Raw genomic sequence first — 25,882 nt, forward strand, 5'->3', positions numbered from 1 at the left:
ATCCATTTTTTCTAAGGTATGCCAAAATATTCAGAAACCATTGAAACGTAAAGATATATAAAAATTTTCATTTTCGATTTTTTGCGATTACTATAACTTGCCCTACGGGAAGTTAATAATAATAATAATCACTTATTATATACTGGTAATCGCCACGATAATATCAGAAAAATTATCACACGGACCATAATAACTTTAATAGATAATTTAGTTAAAAGTGTATCAAGAAAACTTAATGTATCAAAGAAAATTAGTTTTCCCACTTAATTTTATATTTCACACATACATGACCGACATGGCCCTATATTAATAATGTTTTTCCCCTTCTACCATGTTGATATCTCTGATATGGCTTATGTAGATCTTTTTAGCGTCAGACACATATGACTGACATGGCGTTAATTAATTAAAACGTCGCAATTTTCCAATATTTACAATTCCATGTTATTCAGCTAAAACTTTATTTACAAAAAAATATAAAGATATGTTAATATCACTATCAGTCGATAAGTTATATTAATAATCTAATTATCATTTAACTTCCCGTAGGGTAAATTATCGAAAAAAAATCAAAAATGAAAATTTGTATATATGTTTACGTTTCAAAGGTTTCTGAATATTTTGACATACCTCAGAAAAAATTGATGTATTTGTGTGTGTGTGTATGTGCGTGTGTATGTGTGTGGTGTGTGTGTGCGGATACAAATTTTTATCGACGATTTCGGGAACACCGATCAACGAATTTGAATAATTTAAAAAACATTAGTTTTGTATTGATAAGGAGACGTGCTGAATAGTTTTTGGCAAAGGCAGGTCATTTAATTAGTATAATTACATTAATTTTAATATTATAATATAAGAAAATATATTAATTAAAATAATATAAAAAAATCACGTTGGTCATGGTAACTGTTTTAGATAATTTAGTTAAAAATGAATCAATAATGTATCGAAGAAAAAAATTGATAAAATTCCTGAAAAAAAAAACTATTTTTTGTCACACATATATGACTGACATGGCCCTATATTAAAACATTTTTTCTCCTTCTATCAAATCATATTTGTCAGACATATAATTCTGATGACATATATGACTCACATGACAAGCAATGTATTAAGTAAAAAAATATTATTATGTGGAAAGTAGTTTTAGTCTATAATTAATACTAAACAATAATATAAATATAGAGAAATTATTCAAGTCATTATTATTATTAAAAAAAATAAGACAATACTACAATCTACAATAATTGTATTTTTTATTTGAATGCTAAACAATTAATAGTTTACTAATAATAAATCATTTTTTATAATATTTTACAATATTACAGCATTGAAATCTTACAATATCACAAAGAACGTACTAAAGCCAAATATTGATATATAAATTAATATTGGTGAAAAAAAAAAGTAAAAAATTTAGTTAATTTTAAATCAGAAACATTTTTAAATATAAACGTATATTAAAAATATATTGAAATTTTAAATTTTATAATAGTAAATATATTTTTATCATAAACAAATGAAAATTGTCCTAAAAATAGAACCTGATAGCATTATCTTAATCTAACTATTTAATTTAATTATCTTTATAATCAAATATCGTAATATTTTTATTGCATATTTCTACAGCTTCATGAAATTAAAAAATGGCATTATATAATTATCAAATCCTCTGAATAAAAATAAATTTTCACTCTTTTTTTCTTCAACACATGCCTAAACAAAATGAATGCATAAACATGTGCATAAATTTTCTTTTTATATTCGACATATGGTCAGCGCGTTTATAATATTAATTTATTGTCGTCAAAGAGTTTTTTTTATTATTTTATGGGATTGATTTTATCAATGACTTATTTATTGCATGTTCTTGGCTAAAATAATGGCTACTTGATAATATCTTTATAACACTTTTTTATTCTCATTTGATATAAATTAAAATTCTACTTTTTTATGGCATCACATACCCAATAAATAGACTTAATAAGTCGAAAAAATCGATAATAATTTTAATACTTGATTGTGTTAATTAATTAGTTATTTAAACATTAAACGAATGAAACAAGATGCAACAAATCTTCTAAGATCAGCAATTTTTCTTGGTATAGTAATTAATTTAATTTAAAATAATATAAATAATAAATAATTTTAATTTAAAAGTGTGTCTATTATTAATTAAAGGTTCAGAAAACATAGTTTTGAATTGTTTTGATTTTTTCAAATTAAAGGTATGGTGCTTCTTTTTTTTTAACTTTTTAGAAAATTACACCAGTATAACATACCTTACAATCGTTGCAATCGACTTTATCAACTACGACTGTAATTATATTTAAAACTAATAAAAAGGAACTAAAGTAATTGTCGAAATTAAAAACTAAAATAAAACCTTTTCTCAAAAATCACATTTTTTTTCCTAAATACGGCGAAGAAATTATGCTCTTATAAAGAAAGGGAAGTCATTATTATAATTGTATATATTAATTTGTTATATATCTAAACTGTTATTAAGTAATTGTTACAAAAATGTATATATTACCTTATATATATTTTTTTTCAATTTTAATTACTAAAATTATATTACAACATAATAAATACATTTCAATTTCTACTTGTATATACCGAGGCTAACTATTAGAAGGTGTTCGTCAATTTCACTTAACACATTTATTAGAGAGTTTAAAAGAATTGAAAGTCGTGTCATTTTTTTATTATCTGTGAGTTCAATTATTAAATAAATTCGCCATCACAATTGATAGAACATTCTATTAATATTCATAGAACGATTTGAATCGTCACATAGAATAATGATAATAAAAATCAGGGTTAAAGAACCTATTTTTGATTGAGGCGTTGCAAAACACAATAAAGGGATGATGATAAAAGTTATTTGAACAAATTGTTCAAATTAGCAAATATTGTTTAAGTACGGAAATGCAATGAACAAATATTAATCATTAATTAATATTTATATTTTGGACACAGAAACCTAATAATTCCATGCCATTACTATGGAACCCGATGAAAGCTTTAAAGCCCACATAAAAAATATCTCATTTTTTATGTTGCAATTAACAAATAACCGGCCTATCACAAAACCTAATCATGTATATTAAAAGTATGTTAATCACATTAATTTTTACTAGTATTAAATCAATAAAATCATTAATATCTAAATATGAGTAACAATTTTTTATCAGAATGTATGACGTGTACAAGTACCATATACTGGTATCTCTAGTATTTAGAAATGCGTCATAGGAAATTAATCGAATCAAAACAATGCATGATAGTAATACATAAATAAATTTTAAAGATTACCAGCAAGTATTTCCATTGAATTTTTATTTCATATCAGACACATACATAATATTAAAATTCATAGGAATAGACTTAATCGGTTTGATGAAAGCTTCATCCATCTTTATTTAAATCATTTTCATAATATCTTAATGATTTATAAAATTTTATTGCTAAAATATGGTGCAGTCAATAAATAAATTATAGATTACGAGGAAGTATTTCAATTGGTTTTTATTACAAATTTTCCACATAAATATTTTTTAAATTCTTAAAAGCTGGACTAGCCAAAAATCCAAGACTGATAATGTATAAATTTTGAGTAACCAAAATAAAATTTTCACTTTGCATTTAAATTACTAAGTATATAACTATTAATAGATTATAGATAGATAGATAGATTATGAAGATTATGAAGAGATACTTCCATTAATTTTTATTTAATATTATTAATAAATAATAAATTAATAGCCAAATAAATAATTATCTACTTTGTAGAACTGAAACTAGTCAAAAAATCTGGAAGTGCTAATGTATAAATTTTGAGACTTAGTTAGAAAAAATAAGCACTTTCAGTATATTTACTAATTTACCAATATTTCACAGTATTACAATGTTTTACTAATAATTTTTATTAAATGATAGATCACGAAGAAGTATTTTCAGTAAATTTTTCAAATTAAATAAATAATTGCTAAAATGTCTTCATATAATAGACAGACAGTAATTCATAAAGTTTAAAATTAAAGTTAAAATAAAAAATACAGGTAAAAGGCAATTACATACCTACAATTTTTATTGCTAATTTTATATATAAAAATTCAATAGTGTCATTATCATTTTTAATATTGGTTTAATAAGAATAAATGCAAAGCACTTAATCAGAGATGTTTGAAAAAATAATTTAAAACAAATAGTATTTTTTATAAAATCTGATGTAATTGCAGTTCTCTATATTTATTTCCATTAAGAAAATTTCGATAGTAATTAGTGCCATCTTTTAGTTTCAATAAAAAAATATAATTTTATTAAATTTCGAGTTATTTATAATTGATGGAGATAATATTTTCAAAACAAAATTCCAATTAATATTACTTATCGCTAGGTATAAAATAATATATGTATCATAATCAAAAAAATTGTTATGGAAAATATCTGGAATATTTTGATAACTATATTGTATTAAGATAATCAAATTATAGATAAGGAAAATAATAAATTGAATCAGATATTCAATATATGATAGGAAACAAGTCACGTATGAAAGTTATTTAATTATAATTAGGATTGACCTAAACATATAACAACAATACTCGTAAAACATTTTAGTTTTGTTCAAATTTTGTAAATTTTTAGTAAATTAAATTAAAAAAAAAAAAAAAAAAAACTAATAATAAACATAACTTCTGCTTTCTTACATTTTTTTTCATATTTAATAATTCATTGCAATAAATTATACAAGAAGTCATAACAGCAATTTCTCTATTTTGGTAGAAATTTCTTTTTGTAATTTACGTAATGCAATGATGTAAGTGTAATCAATGTCTACAATATTTGATAAATCTGATAAAAATAATCTACAATAAAAATTTTATCACAAAGCGCAATCTGATAGAACGATTATTCTTAGAAACGATTGGAATTGGAATTTTATTTTGATATGGAAATGTATGAATGAAAGTCTTGGCGTAATATCAAATGAAAAAAAAAATTGGGAGACATCTTTCTTTTTTAGACTTTTTGACGTACGTTTTGTATCATCATCAGATGTGATATCTTGATATTATTCATTTTAATAAATTTCGTTCCCATAGGTAATTAAAATGTGATGATCTATGTTACTCAACCGAGACAAGAGACTTTTTTTCCTCCTGGGTTTATTACCAAATCTGTAGGTTTTTTGGATTAATATATAATTATATATGTTAAACCTGATACAACAAACCGTAGTAAACTTAATAAGTGGGCTTTCTCCTTTCCTTTAGTAAATGCTCAATGAATTATAGCATTTTGAGTGAACGATTTTAACTCTGAGCCCACATAAAACATATATAGGTGTAACCGAATGCTTTCTCACAGGTGAAAGGAACTATCGAAGTATTTGTATATATATATATATATATATATATATATATATATACATGCAAATAATCCGGCACTTTGATAGACCGACACCTCCGATAATCCAACACCCTAGCGAGCGACCGCTTGACAATTTTCTGGATTTTTTTGAAATATTTTCCGTTATTTTCAAAATTATGTGTTATATGTGTCGAATGAGTGGGCTTCTACAATATATATTTATTTATTTTCATTTTATCATCTTTTTAATTACAATGTTTAACTTCCAGAAGAAAAAGTTTATGTTTAAGCCAAAAACCAATTTGGTCAATCGAATGACACCAAATTTAGAGAAAGTATGTGTTTCGCCGATTTTTGATATTTTGTCGACGTTTTCTCAAAAACGGCTGAACCGATTTTATTTTTTATTTTGTTTTTTTGTACAAAAATCAGAGCTATTCTCTTGTGTTCTGTTAGATATCATGATGTAGATGTCTATTCTCTGTGTAGAGATTATTATGAGTTTTTGTGATATATATTGCAGCAATAAACTATAAGGCTATTTTCACTTTAAATCATATTTAGATATATATTTTCAAGTGAAAACTGCTGGACCATAGATGTTGCATCCAATATCTTAGTCTTTCTTTATAAGATTTTTTTTTATAAAGGTGAAATTTTTATCCAGCTCTATCACTATGAGAAATGATAAACGTGTTCGGTTTTGTACGTAGAAAGGTAGTAAGGTCAATTTATTTGGAATCGATCATGTCCGACGTTAATTAAAAATCATCAGAAATGAGAGAAGGGTTATCTTTTGATGGAAGAGAAAGTTCAAATTGTTTGTACGCATCATTATTCATCATATTTTAAGATTTATATATTTATATATATATATATATATATATATATATATATATATATATATAAACGCACATATTTGTCAATGTGTGTCACAGTTTGATTTTTTATTTCTGCAATGAACAAATGAATTAAGTTAATGCTCATTTATTTCTCATTAAGTTTTTCCATATGGTTATAATTTTTTGTTTAATTTCTCTATTATGAATTTGATCTGACAAGTTCTTTGCTAGTTTATCAGGATGATCTCTACACCCTTCTTTATACTTATGATTAATGCAAATTTTCATAAGAATTTACAACATTTTCATTTGGAAATTTGGAAACAGTTTGATACCAGGTTGTACATTTATTTATTTGTCCATTCATCACGTGATCGAGTTTTCAAATGTTTTTGGACCCCCCCTCTTGGTGATGCATGATGATATTCAAATTTAACCCCCATATCCCCCACCAAACATCATGTGTATTCTTAGTTACGTGATAAAACTGTAAAATTTTTGATTTTTTTTTGAAAATGTTTGAATTAAAAAAAAAATCAAAAATCATTCAAAAAAATAAATACACGTGATATCTCGTGATTGTTTGTCAAACCCCCTTCTAAAAACCTCACGTGATTAATGGACGCCCCAAAAAGAAAATACTGAAAATTCTCATTGTTTCGAGATTCTGAGTACCCCTAACTCTTTAATATAAAAAAGTCAAAAAACATCGTCTTGTTCTTATAGAAAAAAGGTCAACAAGATGCAGTATAATATATTTATGTGTGCTTATACAGACACTGTGAAAAATAAATTTCTTAAAAAAATATTAAAAAATTTGTTAAAATTTTCAACCTTTCATACTCAAAGAAAATTTATCAAAATTTTAGCATAGTTTTAGTTTGGGACCTTTAACAAATGTCTGATATTATTGCAATCAAGGCTCAAGATTCGAATAAAATTTGTAAAATTTAATAATTATTTTTCACAAAGTTCTTTTCACATGGATCTTTGCTCCTATAGAAAAAGGTCGACAAGATGCAGTATAATAAACCTGTACGTGTATTTACTATTTTATAGAATATATTCTTTCATGATCTAGTGAAACTGGAGTAAACGTGACACTCGATCAGCATGACTAAAGTCGCCCGTGTGAGTTATGTCTGAGAGCACTCGATGCGCATTGACTGCGCTTCTCGTATTGTACTGTTGTGATTAGAAGTGTGCCGGAATAAATTTGTAAAGTGTGTCTTGACCCTACGAACGCGGACATGGACTATGCTAATAATAAAAAAAAACTTTGTTTAAGTAAATACTGATTTGAATATTATCTGTTTTTACACATATTGAGTGTTTTGGTTCGATGAACAACGTGAAGAAGTTGAATGGACTTATAAAAAATCGCGAAATATCACTTGGGAGAGGGGGGTCTAGTAAGATATCGTGTGTATTTATGATTTACCTGAACTTAAACAAATCCAATTTTTTTTTGGAAAAATTCAAAAATGTTACGAATTTTTCAGAATACATGTGTTATTGGGTGGGGCGAAGGTTTATTTTAAAAATGCATCCTGTAAGTAGATGTACAACCTGATATCATATACATTTTTCAAAGATTTTACATTATATACAAATAGGTTTAATTAATTTCATGAAGGGTAAGTTATAATAATCGCAAAAAAAATCGAAAATGATAATTTTTATATATCTTTACGTTTGAAAACCTTCTGAACAGTTTGGCATACCTTAGAAAAAATGGATCTATGTGTGTGTGTGTGTGCGTGTATGTGTGTGTGCTCGGATACAAATTTTCGTCGACGATTTCGGGAACACGGATGAAGCGATTTGAATAATTCAAAAAACATTCGATTCGTATTGATAAGGAGACGTGCTGATTAGTTTTTGGCAAAGGCAGGTCTAGCCGTTCCGAAGATATGGGGCAAAAAGTGTCAAACACGGTAACTCAGTTTTTTAAGAGAACCGATTTGAATAATTCAAAAAACATTTTACTTGTATTAACAAGATGAAGAACTTTCATGAAGGTACATCTAGCGGTTTCGGAGATCTAGTAAAAATAGTAAAAAAATGCCATTCGGTGGTCAAAAATGATCATAAGACATATGCACATCAAATTATCAGATATTTTCTAGAGATTTTAACAATAAGGATACATTTTGTTTACATTCCTATGGGTTCCGTACTAGTGTTTATGCGTTAGACGGCGACGCGGCGCTTAAGCGCTTCGATATTTCGTCTGTATGCAGTTAAAGCAGTACGATTGCTTTGAAAAAAAGTTCAGAATTTCCAAAATATTTCAAAATAAATTATTCTTCAAAAAATCTTTCTTTTTTTAAAATAAAGTAAGTTTTTATCAAAAATTTATAGTTTCTCAAAAATCTAATTTTTTTAGAGTAATTTTTTTTTCAAAAATTTTAATCTTTTTAAAAAGAATAATTTTTGGTACGGGAAGTTCCAGCAATTTGCCTTAAGGCACGATGCCATGCGCCCCACTAGTTAATTAATTATTATACCACTGTAGATGACGTAAGATGTCGAAATTTTTGGATTCCGTAAAATTTTTATGTATTTGATGTTATTTCACTCTTTCAATATGTCAACATCAAAATTATTAGAAAAAATAACATTTTCTTCAAAAGTGAAAAATCGAAATATGTACATATAAAATATAATATCGTTAAGACAATATGCTTAAAATGATTTCTGTCGTGTAAAATGTTTTTTTTGCCTTCAAAATATTTAACCTATGAGTCATAGAACTTATGTTTGCATTAAAACGTGGGCACTCCCCTGTACAAATGCACGTAGGGTAGGGTGCATCCACCCTGGCAAATATATGACGTATACGTGATCAAATGATCAAATGATGCCCTTATAAAAATTTTACCAAAAGTTACCCTAAGTCGGGACACGTTCCAAATAATTGTACGCACTTGGTTCATTCTTATAAATTACATTGTTATTTTGATCCATTTATGAAGATTGAAGATTGAAGATAAGACTTAGAATTTATGACTTATGAGGTTATCTTGTATACGTTGATGTAAAAAATCCACTCGTGCTACTTAAGTAAATGCAAATATTCATAGAAAAATATTTACATATTGTTCTTTTACCAAATGTTTAGAATGTTAACGAACTTTATATTTGTTGTTTGAATCATTCATCGAAATTGGCCCACTCACTACTAAAAATCTAAAATAACATGAATGGGTATATATGTTTACTTTGGTGTGGCTTTGGATGGATGGATGTTCTTTGATCAACACTATCTTATATTCATAATTGAAGACTTCACTGGACACATGTTCGCGGTTGTGAGTCTCACGCTGGAAGGAATATTAACATAAATATACATTCAAAGCGAATTGTTGTATATCAGAGATTACCAACTTCAATTCTCCAACATCCAAAATTCCAAAAAAATTAATGGTAAAATTTTAGAAATTCAAGGGCCGATTCTGCAACACAACAGACCAATGTTATGGCAAGGCCATGTTCCAACTTTCATACATTATGTTTCACACATAAACTACAACATCACTAGTAGGTGATGAAGGTGGGTCAGAAACATCCTGTTATCTAAGGTCGTTTTTTTGACATTTGTGCGGTTTCTGGGTAAAGCTTTCTAACTGACAACCTGAGAAAAACGCCTGACACATGGTTTTTGTCAATAACAAATAAGTATAGAAAGTTCTTCATAACTAAGCCTTGCCATAACATTGGTCTGTTTTGCGGCAGAATCGGTCCATCAACATCGTTCGAAGAATGGTGGGACTTCAGACCACAAAGTTGCATACACGATTCAGACTACTTGATATCCACTTGACTTTGAAAATATAGATCATTATACCTAAGTTTCCAACATACATCAAAATAAATAGGACAACCTATTTGTTCGCTTTTTAAAAAGTGAGGAGACCATTAGTACTATTTATAAAATCCTTATTGTTATTTCTGGGAGTTACAAAAAATTATAGATTTAAAGAGAGTTTTCATCATAAATTTTTATGATGACTGAAGTAGGTTACAAAGTGAGAAAAATACTAATTTTTTTGTTAGAAATTTTTAAAGAAACAAGAATATTTAATAACTTCAAGTGTTACTTCAAATGATGAAATTTTATGATTTTTCCCATATGTTGACAACAACTGCATCAAACTTCTGCGAAAACAAAACTGCATATTCTCATGTATGCTTTTAAATCACGGTTTTCCAACAAAGGATTGCATTGTTTTTTATATATTGTCAATTTTTCCACTGAAAATTTAATAATTTATCAAAATTCATTTATTGGAATTCTTATTTAATTTCTAAAAATTACAAATTAAACAAATTGAGTACAAAAAGTAGAATTTATATATTATATTTTTTATATATTTTTAAAAATTGTCCAAATAAAATGTTTAAAGTCAAAGTTAAAAAATAAAATTATTCTTATTTTATTATCCATTCATCAGAAATGAAGAAGTACTTAAGTTGCCACAACATGTGTAAAAAAACAAAGGTTGACAGGTTGATAATCGTAAATCCTAGCAAGAAAATTGTTAGGTCAAAATCATAACAAAAGTGTCTTATGTAGATTGATGATGGAATTGGCAATAAATAATAAATTAGGTGCAAAAGCTTAGATTTTTCATTATAATGAGACTAAGAAGTCCATGACAAGTAGAAGCCCTAGAAATGACTACGTCTGCTCTCTGGAAAGCTCAAGGCATTTTATTTCTTATTGTTATTCGTCTTTTGTAGACGTTTGCATATGCATATGCATCACAAGATATTAAAAGGATTCTCAAACAACCTGTTTTGAACCTGATTTTTTTTAAATGTTTCTTGATTTATATGTGAAAATATAGAGAATTCACTTACAATTAGTTCAAATTGAATCATATGTATTCAATTCGTTTTTATATTTTGCCATCTGAAAACTGATTCTTTTGTTTCAAGCTTCTTAAATCTCTTCAATATCTATTATCATATTTTTTTAAATAAAATAATTTTCCAACTCTGTAATCTTCCAACATACAAATAATTATATAATGACACAAGTGAGGAATTTAAAATTTCAAGCATTCTTTTCTACTTGTGTAGCTTGCATGTTTTTACAACTCGAAAATAACACATTCGACACGTTTAATGTGAGATGTAAACTTATGTTATTAGTTTTCCTTAGAAACCGTTAGTAGTAGTAAATCAGGAGAAGTCAACCTGGGTAGGTTAAGATAAAATTACTTAAGTACTGAAAGAGCTTACTTTGCATGTTTTCTTAAGTACTGAGAGAGCTTATTTTGTCTGAATTATTTTATTCCAATATTATATTGATTTCAAATATTGGATTGGATTCTACTTTTTGATTCCACTATGGTTTTATGGTTTAAGAAGTCATAATTGATTTTACTAAATATTAGTTCCACCTGGATTTTAATATTAGATATTGGATTTTTATTGGATTTATCTTCTATTAACGAGAATCTAAATTATAAATTTCTTTTAATTTCATTTATCGACTAAGAAGTCATAACTTAGATAACTAAATTTGAGTTCCACCTAAAATTGGATATTAGATTTTTTTTAAATGATTAAACTTACTTGAATAATTTTTTAACTTTTCGTAGGGTAAGTTAAAGTAATCGCAAAAAAATCAAAAATAATTTTTTTATATATGTTTAGGTTTCAAAGGTTTCTGAATATTTGGCATACCTTAGAAAAAATTGATGTATGTGTGTGTGTATGTATGAATGTATGTGTGCGTGTGCGGATACATATTTTCGTCGACGATTTTGGGGACACGGATCAACCATTTTGAATGATTTAAAAAAAACATTCGATTTGTATTAATAAGGAGACGTGCTGATTAGTATTTGGCGAAGACAGGTCGAGCCGTTTCGGAGATACGGGGCAAAAAATGCTATCTAATTTTTTGAGAGAACGGAGCGTTCGATTTGTATGATTCAACAAACATTTTATTTGTATTGACGAAATAAAGATCTGATGAAATTTTTGGGAAGACAGGTCTAGCGGTTCCGGAGATCCAATAAAAAAAGTGTCAAAAATACCATTTGGCGGACAAAAATTATTATTGGACATATACAGATCAAATTACCACATCTTTTATAAGTATTTTAATAATAAGAACAAATTTTGTATACTTTTCTATGGGTTCCGTACCAAGGTTCGGTAGAATCAGTTAACGTATTGCGATTGCTTTGAGAAACAGTTCAAAATCAAATTCTTTAAAAAGGTCAATTGTTTTCAAAAATTTTAAAAATCTCAAAAATCGTTTTTTTGCAGAGTTCTAAAAGAAAATTGAATCTTTTTTAAAAATTATAATTTTTGATCCGGGATGTTTCACAATTTGCTTTAAGGCACAATGCCATGCAGCGCTAGTTATTTCGAGCCTATTCTTTCTTAAGAGCTCTAGTCTTGCAACCACAAGGTTTATCCTCGAATATCAAATCAAGCAATCGTGATATCAGTTTTCACTTGAAGATCTTAATGTGATTTCAAGTTCTAGATTATAAGAAATTACATTACTGCAGCTTTTATAGAACTTTGATAATAGTTCGGATGGCTGTTCAAAAATGCTAAAAAAAAATTAAGGTTTGTACATTTGTTTCATTGAGATATTCTACGCATTATCCTCGATTCGAAATGAGAATTACCATAGCCCTCGAAATCAGAAATCGTTACTCATATTAGTCCAGTTTTCAGTCATTATAGTAAGTTCACCTCGGAATTCGGGATACCCAGTTGCAAGTCTCTAATATAACTAACAAATATTGACACCCTAAAGTTGGCTCAAAATCTACATATGGTATTGACACCCTACCATATGTAGGTTTTGAGACAACTTTTTAGGGTCATTATACAAGTATTTACAGACTTACAGCTGGGTGTCTCGGATTCCGAAATTCTTACCTAATTTAAACTTAAATGACTGGACTATATAGCATAGGTTCTACTAGAAGTTTTTTTGAAAAAATATAAAATGTCCTTTACCCAAAGGTAGTTTACTCCTGTCTCCTGCAATAGCATGTGCTGGCCCCATAGTTTGGGTACCGTAATTGCTTGACCTTTATGAACTTGCTGCGCGGACAGGCTCGCTTCAATATTTTTTTCTTATACCAATGGTACTGAACTTGAGAAAGGAAATCGCCTGCCGATGAAGTCGATAATTAACGAAGCACGAAGACCTGTTTTCGAGGGTTCCGTACCATCATCACATCCGCTGCTCGTAAGCGGATATAATGGTAATGGACCTATGCCCGGAAACATGGTTTGTTAGTTGAAATAAACACCAAGTTTGGTGTTGCAAGAATTCATTGCCATTTCACATCGCAGTACCGAACAAGCTGCTTAATTATTGGCATTTTATGGGAAAATTGCTTCGAGATACGAGCGTGGTTACGGAAATAATTCAACTCGTATGTCGGGCTACTACTATAGTTTATATTTTTAAATCGAAATGAATGCCACTTCTGCATGGTGAGCTTGTACATAGTTCATAGCAAGTGTTTTGGTTTTGTAACTACAAGATTCCAGGTTTTATATTCTTTTCGAAACGGCTTGATATCAAGTAGTAATCATGTTACCTTTAACATATAATAATAATCTATATATAAATTTCAATTGAGAATAGCTTTTCTTGGCATTGTTATTGGAATCTAATAATAATCTCATCACAAAAAGAAAGGACAATCATTGGGTTGCCTTCTGATAACTCCTGGTTAAGAAATTGCATCACAACAGCTCATGCAACACTAATAATAAGGATAGATATTATTATTGTTATTATAAGATTATTTATTTCAGTTCAAATTTGTATAGATTATTTAGGCATTATAACTTATAAATTACGTACAACTATCAAAAATTGATAATAATACATTATGTTAAATTATATTTGTACATTCTATACACATTACACATATATACATTCAAAATTTCAAAATAAACTATATTTGAGTCTTGGTAAAATAATGATAAGGATATATCTGATTGCTGTTTAAATAATAATAATAAAAAAAACTTCTGAAAAATAATTTTGGAAGGTAGACCCATATCCATTGCACTTCCAGATATGTACTATTGTACCAAACTCTTAGTTAGTTTAATTTATTATATATCAGGAAAATATTTTTCATGTTTTCATGGTTTCAACTGCACTTTAATATAGCAATAATATTATTTTATTTGTTAATACAGCATCCAAGTGTAATGGAAAAGCTAGAGTTACCACATGATAACTAGTTTTCAATTACAACTTCTTACGACATTCAAATGACACTTTTTCTATAAATTTAAACTTAACAACTTTCAATTCATTCGATTTGCATATTGAGTAATGCTAATTTTAAATGTAAAAAACTAAATAAGAAAAATATATTTGAACATTCCTAAGAAAGATTTTTCATTTCAAAAATATTCATTTTTGTCAATATTTACAATGTTATGATTTACGTACAAAAATTAGCAAATTTATGAAATTAGAACTGGTAAGAATAGTCTAAATTTGTAAAATCAAATTGATTTATTTATTACGCGAAAAATAAACAAGAAAAATAATAGAAATTGGCTTGATTTACTAAATATATAGAATATAAATAGAAATATAATTGATTTTTGAGATTTACAATAAGCTAAATAATTGAAATTGTCTTGATTTAGTAAATATGTAGAGATCATTACAATTGATTTTTGTGATATTTTAATATTTAATATCAACTAATAATAGACATATGTTTGAAATACCAATGGTAGTGGTATTTTCAAAAATCTGAACTGAAAAATTTTGCACATACAACTACTAACTATACGTTATAAACTAATGTGTTTGGTAACTATTTTCTCGAAGTTTATTATTTTTTAGTTTGGTACATTGCCTTTTTATATGCTTGATTTTTGCACATTTATTCTTTAGATTTGTAATTTTTGCAAAAATCACTGGAAGCAGAGTTCTATTGATCTTCTTTTGGTACAATATTTTAAAATTTCCACCCAACATTAGTTCATGTACAGAAATGGTTTTATCTAATATTTTATTAAATAAAACTAGTGGTGTATAGCATCGTGGATTTTCTGTTCAAAAAATAAATACCATATTCTAAAATACAATTAAATCTATACAATAACGATATTATAATTTAATTTAATTTAATTACGATGTATCAGTTTACATAGAAAAAATCTTTTCCATCTGAAGGTGTTGGAGAATTATCACGTATTTATCATATAAATTTCTCCTTAAAATGATGTGTTAGCATGTGTAACATATTGCCATTACTTTTCCGAAATCTATTTCTGGATTATATTTTTTTTGTTGAACATTAAGCTGTAAAAGAATTTAAAAGAGGAAAGAATCACGTGCATGAGCATAGGGTGGGGCGATATATTTGGATGAGTTATGTAGTTCAACTAGAGACAAAGATTCTCATAGAATTCTAACAAGGATATCTTAGAAGAAAATATTGAATCTATCAAAAAATTATATCCGGACACACGCATAAATCCATTTTTTCTAAGGTGTGCCAAAATTTTCAGATAGAGATATGCAAAAAAAAAATATTTGCAATTTTCTGCGATCACTATAACTTCCCCTCAAATTCAATTAGAAAAATTTATTTTGATTATTAACGCCTTATTTCTCGTCTTAATCACAGACTACTGAAATTATTATGATGAACTTGTTTTTTCTCTTATTTAATACCATTACGGCATTTTTAAAACATAACAATAGAATTTGATATTATTACACACAATCACAAACATTACATGTATTCTAAGTATTTAATAAACAAAACAATGAAAAATACCGTGTCAAAATAATTTGTGTTTCACATAGCTTAAATAACAGTAATTTTATAAAGCGTACATCATTAGTGGTTACATAAGGTAAAATTAATTTCCTTCGCAAATTAAGTGTTTTAAAAAAATAATTTTTTACTTATTGTTAGTGCGTTAGCCAAACGTACATTTCTTTGTAAATATTTATACTATTTTCATTAGGACATGTGCTATCTATTCAATATATCATATACTATCTTTTTATATATACTATACTATCCAATGTCCTTTGTATTGACTTCTTCAATATTTTATTTTTCTAACCTTGCTTCTTCTTCTAACTTCTAATTTTATTCTATCCCATATTAACAATTCTATAGACTATGTCAGTGCCAGAACTCGAACCGAGTACCCCTGACGTATGTGTGGGGGATGCTACTAAGTGGGCTAAAAATTATTATTTCCTTTACTATTAACACGTATATTTGTATATAGAAAATCACTTATAGAAAACACGGAAGAGTTTGATTCTCTTCACGAACATGTTTGATGTTGCCTTGCATTTTGTTTACACACGCATATAAATTGTGCACGCATTTGGAAATTCCTTATACATTTAAATGTGTATATTTACATTAAAATGTACATTCTCGACATTTGTTTTATAAATCTGCGTCCACATTTATCACTAAACGGGTAAACACTTTCTTATCGTGTGGCGTGCCGAACAAAAGCAAAAACTAAAGCTAAATTTCATACCGACGCAAATATTCGCAAACGCTTCCTGAAACTAATTTCTAGTTGCTTATTTGCATCTCTTTGCACAAATATTCCGGGTTCTATAATTAGAAATTGGAATAATGTACTTTGAAGTACTGCCGACGTAATTTATAATTTATATGAAAGGCCAACTTGGCTGACATCAGTAGTACTCCAGACTCATTTAGAAGGTATGACACTGAAGAGATATTTATTAATGAATCTCTTATGATATGTAACATAAATAAATTAAAAAAAAAAAAATCTCACTTGTCGGTTCAATAATTACTGATCTTCTTTCTGGTTGGACCCATTAAGGATAGTATTATATGATGTGGTATAGCTTCATTCCATCAAATATGGAATAAAGTAACATCATTTCATCAAATGAAATAAAATTTCGTAACACTACCATAAGGAATTTGTGGCACAAATTTGTAAACCATGAGGATAGTGCTAAATATTATAAGTTTATTACCATAAGTTCACAATTTCCATTATTGTGCCCACGTAAGACATTTGCTAAGGGCAATAACTCTTATCTGAAGATTAACAATTCTATTGTTGCTTTTAATTGAGCTTACCTTCAATAACAATAATCGAATGAAAATTTATCCATTTCGCAATTGTTCTTATTGTTTCGTTTTCATTTAGCGCCGCAGAATCGTTTACAGAGATAAATAGGCCGGTGCATTTAAATTGCGCAATTCATATGAACCCACATAGAATAATGATTTTGCAAAGGTGTATTATTGCAATAATATTGCAAATTATATGACATACATCATACCCACACTTGAGATATAAAAGTACCAATTCATGCTAAGAACAGCTGTCGCGGTAATAGAAGTATTGACTGATGCAAAAGTATAATAATAATAAGAATCTGCATATCGATTCAGAAACCGCTTTACCTTAGGAAAGTTAATTTGAACTTTTGATATCTAGTTGACCGCAAAGCTATTTTATTGCAACCAAGTAGGATCCTCCATGCCACTGCCCGAAGGATAAAGAATAATAATTGGTGCATGCAATTTTGAGAATGTCAATCATAAGTGAAAATCTTGATATAAAAAACTCCTTAACAAAAAAGTTGACACGTGGTTTAGATGAGGTTTTCCCAAATTTTGCTGGTTTTTGAGTGAACTTATAGTGAATTCATTAAAGTCAAATCATTTAATTAAAACTTAATATTTTTAGGCCAAAAATATATCTTTACAAATTAATTTTATATATAAATAAATTGTTACTTTGTACAGTCAACAGTAAATTCAGTATTTATGCATTAGTATAAGAGACAAAACGAGGTTTTGCAACATGTCTTGCAATATGAAATATTTCAATAACTTTAGAAAACAGTTTTTCAGACACTTTTTCATAAATCGGTCTCCTGCAAAACGTGATCAATTACCAAAACTTTACCAAATATTAGGTTTTTATTTAGCTGGGATAAATTCGCTATTAACCAAGTTAAATTTAAAACATGGTTAATAAAGTTGATGAGTTTAATTTCTCATCGATCTTATATAGATCATGCTTCAATTATCGAGTTAGCTAGTCATTCATCATAATCATTCATCATCCTTGAATTTTTAAGCCAAGTTAAATCTTCTTTCTTAATAATATTAAACGCAAGCAATCATAATTGAAAACATAAACTTCTTCTCCGGGAAGTTAATTAATTAATTCATTCATTTAATTTTAATTATAAAAATTCCCTATTATATTATATATTATATTATATATTGAAAATATTTTTCGTAGGTAGCAAAAGAAATTTATCATACATAACAGTATTGTAAGAACCTTAGGCATGATGTATAAATTTGATGTAGTAATAAAATGAGTATTAATATCCTAAGTTTATGGAGAACTTCAACGCTTTAAGAATATAATTTCATATGCTTATAATTAAAATCAGCTATATAAATATTATAGCATTAGATATTTATTATCTTCTTTCATCATTCGAGATAAAATTAATAAATACTTACTCTAATGTAGATAGTAATTATGTTAATTCTAAAGATATCAGCTAAACTTTACACAAGATCGAGTAGTAAAAACACTATTCTAAAGAGCAAAAAATGCGAACGCACCATATGCGTGCGCAGTAGTGAACAATAAGAATAATCTTGTTCTTTACAGAAAGACTGATGATAAAACATAATTATTTCCGAAACGTTGCAAATAAATAACATATTTAGAAAACTTTGTGATTTTTTTACTGATTGTAAACAATTTGTAAAAAATAATATCAAGCAAAATTTTGGATTTATATGATCATTAGTATTGGGAATCTTATACATACTATGAATATAATTCAAAAATTTATTTATGCAAATACTATATTGCAAAATATTTTATGAATCGCGACAGGTTTTTATATAAATAGTGAAAATAAACTTCGAATGCTGAATTTGTAATAATTAATACAAATTAATACCACACACACACGATGGAATTCTTCGGCTTGTACAAGGCCACATTATGTTAAAAAAGTTAATTCTAGTGAATTGAATGTGGGTGGTTACAGTTGCTGTGACATATATTTGTAATAGAAGTAATAAAATAATCGTTTGTCATGGCAATGGGAACTTTTCATGAATTTTATTGGATAATATAAATTATTTCTATTTCCTAAATAATAAATGAAAAACTGATCAGGGAAGATGCAAAAGATATTTAAAGGATTTTGGGCTTCGAAGGAAAAAGTGTAAAGGTATATGAAACCCATCAAGTTTATAATATTGTCAATAATATTGTCATTGCAACCGACGCAGTAAACAGAAGTGTGCAGATGCGTCATTTTTGTCAGGCAATATAAAACTGATATAAAATTTCGGTTAGTTAATTTTAAGTTTTAAATAGTTTATTTTGTTACAAATTCATAAAAATATTTGACACTGTGTAACAATTTTAGTGATTGCTAAATTGTTTAAATATTGTTCTGATTAATGTAAAAAAATCACACCTTGGGTTAGGTATTTTATTTGTATTAATTTAGTTTACATTGATTTATGAAAAAAATTATTTAGAAACAGGTAAATTTTCTCAAAAATGAGTGAATAAATTTACTAAGGTATTGTTGTTACAACTTGTCTTGGTAGATTTTACAATTAGTCCCAAACACGGGGTAAGTTGCAACACAACACTTTTTCTAGAAAATGACTAATTGTGAAATAATGAACAATAGATATCGAATTATTTTAACATGATTTGGTAAAGGAATAATTAAAACAGTGAATCTCAAGATATATCTCTTAAAAAATTGTTAAAAAAAGCTCCTAGCTCCTCTATATTTTTTATTTCTAGTAATTTTGGCATTGCACGTTTTATCAATCTACAAATCAAAATATGCCAAACAAATAATTAATTTCTCATAACACCGATGGACGTAATACAAATACCTTTCTAATCAATAATTAGAAAAGATTAAGTTATCAATATAAACAAAATTTAATTAAAAATTTAAATCAATATATGTAGTTATTTCTCATAATAAATTTTTACGTTCTATTTATATCTAAAGACAATAATAACGTGTCACTCATATTTCTTTGAACGTAATATTGGTGTTTTGTTTGAACAACTTATTACAAAAGGTGTACTAACATATGTAAATTTATGATGAATAATCGGTAAACGATGATTCATATGGATATGTGATTAATACTGAGGTAAAAAAACGTGTTTATATATTTATATTGTCAACTTATCTATTTACACGTCGCATTAATGTGAATAACATTGCAACGTGGACAATCAATAGCTACGTATTAATTTATTTAATAATAAATTCAAATCGGTTGATCTGTGCGCCCGAAAACGTGTACCAAAAATTGTATCCATATATATGTACATACACACACACTCATCCATTTTTTTAAGGTATGCCAAAATGTTCAAAAAACTTCAAAACTTGAAGAAATGCAAAAATTTTCAATTTCGATTTTTTGACGATTACAATAACTACCCTACGGGAAGTAATAAGAATAATAAATAATGGTGATGGAATTTTTGTAATTAGTGTAGCAGTCTTTGAGAAAAAGTCAACAAGAAGTCAAGTTCTTCTCTTTCGGTAATCTCAGTATATACTATGATTAGTACTTTTTTATTCCTATAATCTCGATATGATTTTATATCCCGCATTTAAAAATGCAATGATAATAAAAAGGTAACAATATACGATGTAACAGATATAAATACCTGAAATTGATAACTGTAATGTATGTAAAGACGGTTATGGCTAATTATAGGTTATTAAACGTATTGATAGCAGTATCGAGCTGAAAATTTTAATTTATTTCGTACGGTACTTAAAATCGTTTGATGAAAGGTAGATAAACGATAAATTTTATATATATATATATATATATATATATATATACATATATATATATATATATATATATATATATATATATATATATATATATATGAAAATGACCTTTGAATAGGCATTCATCCAAATAATAGAGAGAAAACTAAATTATGTTCCTACAATTTCCATACGTCTCAATTTTACTCTTCTTCGTCAAGTTTAAAAAAAAACACAAATGCATAAAGAATATCTTAAATCAACGAAATACTTTAATAGCAAATTAATTCATAAAGAATAATTAATTAATATATAAATGTAATTGATAATAAAAATGTAATTAATAATAAAAATGTAATTAAGAATAAAAATGTAATTAATATTACACAACTTTCATTCTGATCGACGAATGCAAAGCAATTTTTTGTCGAATTGTATGGAAGTCTATTATCTTTTTTCCCAAATTTTCTACATAAATCTCTTACATATACGAGGTCTGTTCAAAAAGTACCCGGAATTTTCGTTTTTTCAAAAAAATATTTATTTATTCGTCTACATTAATGTGGTCCCCTTCAAAGTAGTCCCCCCCAGATATAATACACTTATGCCAGCGTTTTTTTCAATTTTCGAAGCACCCTTGATATTCACTTTTTGATATGTCCTTGAGCACTCTCAGCGATTTTCTTCAATCGAGGAAAACCGCCGTCCTTTCATGGGTCTCTTCAACTTTGGGAATAGGAAAAAGTCACACGGAGCCATATCTGGTGAATTTTTGCACTTTGCAACACTTTATTTCATTTTTTACGCAAAATTTAATACAAATTCTTTGACTTTTCAATTCTTCCATTGTAAAAATCGCCGAGCTCAGAAAAACACGTCGAACCTTAGCGACTACCACAGACAAAGTAAACAGTGAGTATAGCTGAAAATTTCATCATACTTTAGGGGCATGTATACCAACACAATAAAAAAAAAATTTGACAATCAGACACTCCAGACCCGCGAAATTTAATTATTAGTAATTCCGGGTACTTTTTGAACAGACCTCGTATGTACATATATTTTATAGATTTTGCCTATAATTTTGTGTTATTAATAGTTAATATAATATACATTAATAATAATAAATAAGAGGGCCTAAGCCACGATGCAAAAACTTCATATAAGATCTGTATTTTCAAGCGTTGGGCTCCAAAGGCATTAAATCAATTTGTATCTATATGCCTGAAAATTCTATTACATATGTATTAATATTTCATGCGAGCCGATATATAATTATATGTCATCATAATCATTATAAAATATATTTGTAATTATTATTATTTAGCCATTTCCTCAGGCTATCAAATTTATTATAATGAATATGAAAGCCTTAAGGCTAAATGCGAGAACTTCCTATTAGATTCTTATTAGATCTGTCTCCCAGCCCTAAAGAAAATAATTTATAAATGGAATCTATATAGCTGAAATAGTCTTTTTGCTTTGAGTTATTTAATTAATTATAGGTGATAAACAAATACCAATTTTGAAAAAATAAGAAATTTACTTTTCTCGAGTCAGCAAACCAATTTGTAAAGTTTAAAACTAATGTATGGGCACAACATTTTTAGAAAGTTAATGTGAAAATGGTTGGAAAACATTGTGTATTAGATAAATTAAAATTAAAATTTCGCAAACCCGAAAAATAAAACTCGGATGTAAATTACATCCGTTTATTATTATTCATTACTATTTGTCATCAACAAAGAGTTCGTTTTTTATTGAGGTCACTAACAATAAATTTTACTATGTTTTTTCGCATTTATTGTCTGTTGTTGGCAAATATTTAAATTATGGAATTGTAAAAATTACATGACTAGAACAGCAATAAAAATAAATTGAGAACAATTGATAATAGCAATTTTCAAAATTTCATTTAGGTCAGCGACAAAAATGTAATCGAATATGAATTACATCTGATTTTTATTATCCTTTGCATTTTCCATATAAAAAAATCATAAATTGAGGTCACTGATAATAATTTGTTAATTAATTTTTGTTAGCAAATATTCAATTTATGGCTTTTTAGAAAAATAGTATGAGTAAAACAGTAATAAAAATAATTTGAGAACAAATGATAATTGGTAATTATCAAAATTAACATTTTTTTGTTCAATAGATATTTACTGTACCATACGATAGTAAACCAAAACCAAAATTTCAAAGAATTTTTGGCTACATCACAGAATTCACACCTCAAATTAAAAAAAATATGCATATACTGCAATAAAAATTAATAAAGTAGTTTATGTGCCCATCCTTTAAAAAATAAATTAAAAAAAACTTGAGGACATGTTAGGGTCTATTAAACAACTAGTAGTGTATGGCATCGTGCCTTAAGGCAAATTGCTGGAACTTGCTTTTTTGGGCAATAAATATTTATTGTATCGTATGAAAACCAAAACCAAACTTGGGGTCATGTTGGGGTCTATTTAAAAAAAAAACTTGAGGTCATGTTAAGCCATAGGGTTCACAACTAATTAATATTATTATATAACAAAAAAGCTTAATACCTAATAGATATTGCATTAAAGACTACCGCAATATTTCTTTAGGTGGTACGACTTAAGCAACTCTATCCTATTTAAAAAAAAATTTTGAAAAAAAAATATTTGGAATCAACAAGATTTTGTGAACATCTTATATAATATAAGATATCTCCTACAACTATATGCTTGGATCGTCCATGTTGGCCCTTTAATTTTGATCAATTACGATTTTTACATTTCTAAAATTATATGTATCTAAATAGAACATTTGTTATTAATTACTAAAAAAATAAAATCATTAAAATACTAATATATGTCATTTATTTCCAGATTCGAACATTTTTCCAACATTGGCCCTAAAATTCCTCCAAAATGCAGCGCTCTATCCAGAGCCCTGGGCCTCTGACCCCATCCCACATACCTTTGCCGAAATATTCCCTAAATAGAAGCCTTACCTCTAATCTCAACGGAAGCCAACATGAATACATGAATGGTGACAACAATAATACAGAAGCTTCCAGGTGGAAATATAAATATGAAGAAGCAGAAAAGGCTAGGAAGCTGTTGATCACAAAAGCAGAAAGATGTAAGTGAAATACTATATTATATTCTTAAAGAAATTATCATTTATTACCTTACAATTGTTTCGAAAATGCTTTTCCTGTGCGAAAGTAAAAGTGATATTAAAAAGAAAAGTAAAAGTTTCAAACACAATCACTTGTAGTAAAGAATGTCTATATATTTTATGCGAAAAACTAACGCAATTTACGAGCCGATATGCAAATCAGTTTATTTTTAGTTTAATTGTTCCCGAAGAAAGTTGAACGACCAGTTCGCACAAAATTGTGATTGTAAATATCAAAGATGATAGATTTATTATGGAAATAAAAATATTATAAAATATATTTGTTTCAATTTTATTCCTTGTTTTATCATCTCTCTATAGTAGGCAACTATATTTCTATTATTTTCTAACTTCCCGTAGGGTATCTTATAGTAATCACAAAAAAGAAAAAAAATATATATTTGTACGTTTCAAAGGTTTCTGAACATTTTGGGGTACCTTAGGAAAAATGGTTGTATGTGTGTTACAAATCTTTGTCGACGATTTCGGGAACACCGATCAACCGATTTGAATAATGCAAAAAACATTCGATTTGTATTGACAAGATAAAACCCTGATTAATTTCTCAAAAATCTAAGTTTTTCAAAGCTTGGTTTGAATAAATACTTATCCAAAGTCTAGATTAGCCTTAATTTGCAAAATAACCATTTCTATGGTCTTTTAAGAGAGATATGATAACTTTACTAGATAATTTAGTTAAAAATGTATCATGAAAACTTATTGTATCAAAAAAAAAAAAAAAAATTCTTGGAAAAACACTATTTTTCAAGTCACACATACATATATGACTGATATGTCTCTATATTAAAACTTCTTTGTGACCTCCTACCAAATCGCGTATGTCAGACATGGTTCATGTAGGACTTTTTAGCGTCAGACACATATTACTGACAGGATGATTAACGTAAATATTAATCTCCTCTATTATTTTCCTCTCATCGTTTTATAATTTTCCGTTTCATGTCGGCAATGTATTACATTTTGTTTATTAATCAATAAATATTGGAGACAATATCGAGACCTTTACTTCATTAAAAACCTTAGAGCAATAAACTTATGATACACAACTTTCTAAATTGACATTCATAAAAAATCCATTCACACGTTATAGACAAATATGCATATTTAAATAAGCATAAAAAACTGAATTAAAAAATTTAGTGTATAGGAAAAGTTACAAACAAACAGAAAAAAATTCATGTAGAATGCAAAACAGTATGTTTGAGCCTTTTGTGGATTTCGAACTCTGACATTATAAAAATTTAGATTTTTTTCAAGAGAAATTTGGATTTTTGCCAGTGAAGCCAAGTGTGTTATACATGATAAGAGCATATTCTGGCAACATACCATAAAAGCTCTACTATTTTATAATTTCTGCGAACTTCCTCAAAAATCAGTTATAAATTATCACTGAAACTTTGTACATTGTAATAAATTAAATTGTTTTTTTCTCTAGAATTTTTTTTTGCTTTTTTAATCGAAATATAAATCAATTGAAAAAATGTAGTAGGGGGAAGATGGCTACATATGTGGTCAATGCAGGTTATTTTGAAATGTCCGGTACTAGGTGCCACTGTTTAAAATCATATTTTTTGATACCAAAGTTTGATTAATAGTATTAATTATTTTTTAGCAAAGATTGCGG

General features: G+C 27.4%; 1 protein-coding gene across 1 annotated transcript in view; it reads left to right on the forward strand.

The window, feature by feature from the left end:
- Positions 1 to 25,882, forward strand: part of LOC113378696 — a 37,652-nt gene that overhangs the window by 813 nt on the left and 10,957 nt on the right. The window contains exon 2 of the mRNA XM_026619258.1: positions 23,943 to 24,198. Coding sequence (XP_026475043.1) covers positions 23,985 to 24,198 — 214 coding nt within the window. The 5' untranslated portion in view covers positions 23,943 to 23,984. The remainder of the gene's footprint in view (positions 1 to 23,942; positions 24,199 to 25,882) is intronic.

The sequence above is a fragment of the Ctenocephalides felis genome, unplaced genomic scaffold (assembly GCF_003426905.1).
Source record: "Ctenocephalides felis isolate EL2017-DRISC unplaced genomic scaffold, ASM342690v1 CF-g0.4_SCAFFOLD_00845, whole genome shotgun sequence".
Taxonomy (NCBI): domain Eukaryota; kingdom Metazoa; phylum Arthropoda; class Insecta; order Siphonaptera; family Pulicidae; genus Ctenocephalides; species Ctenocephalides felis.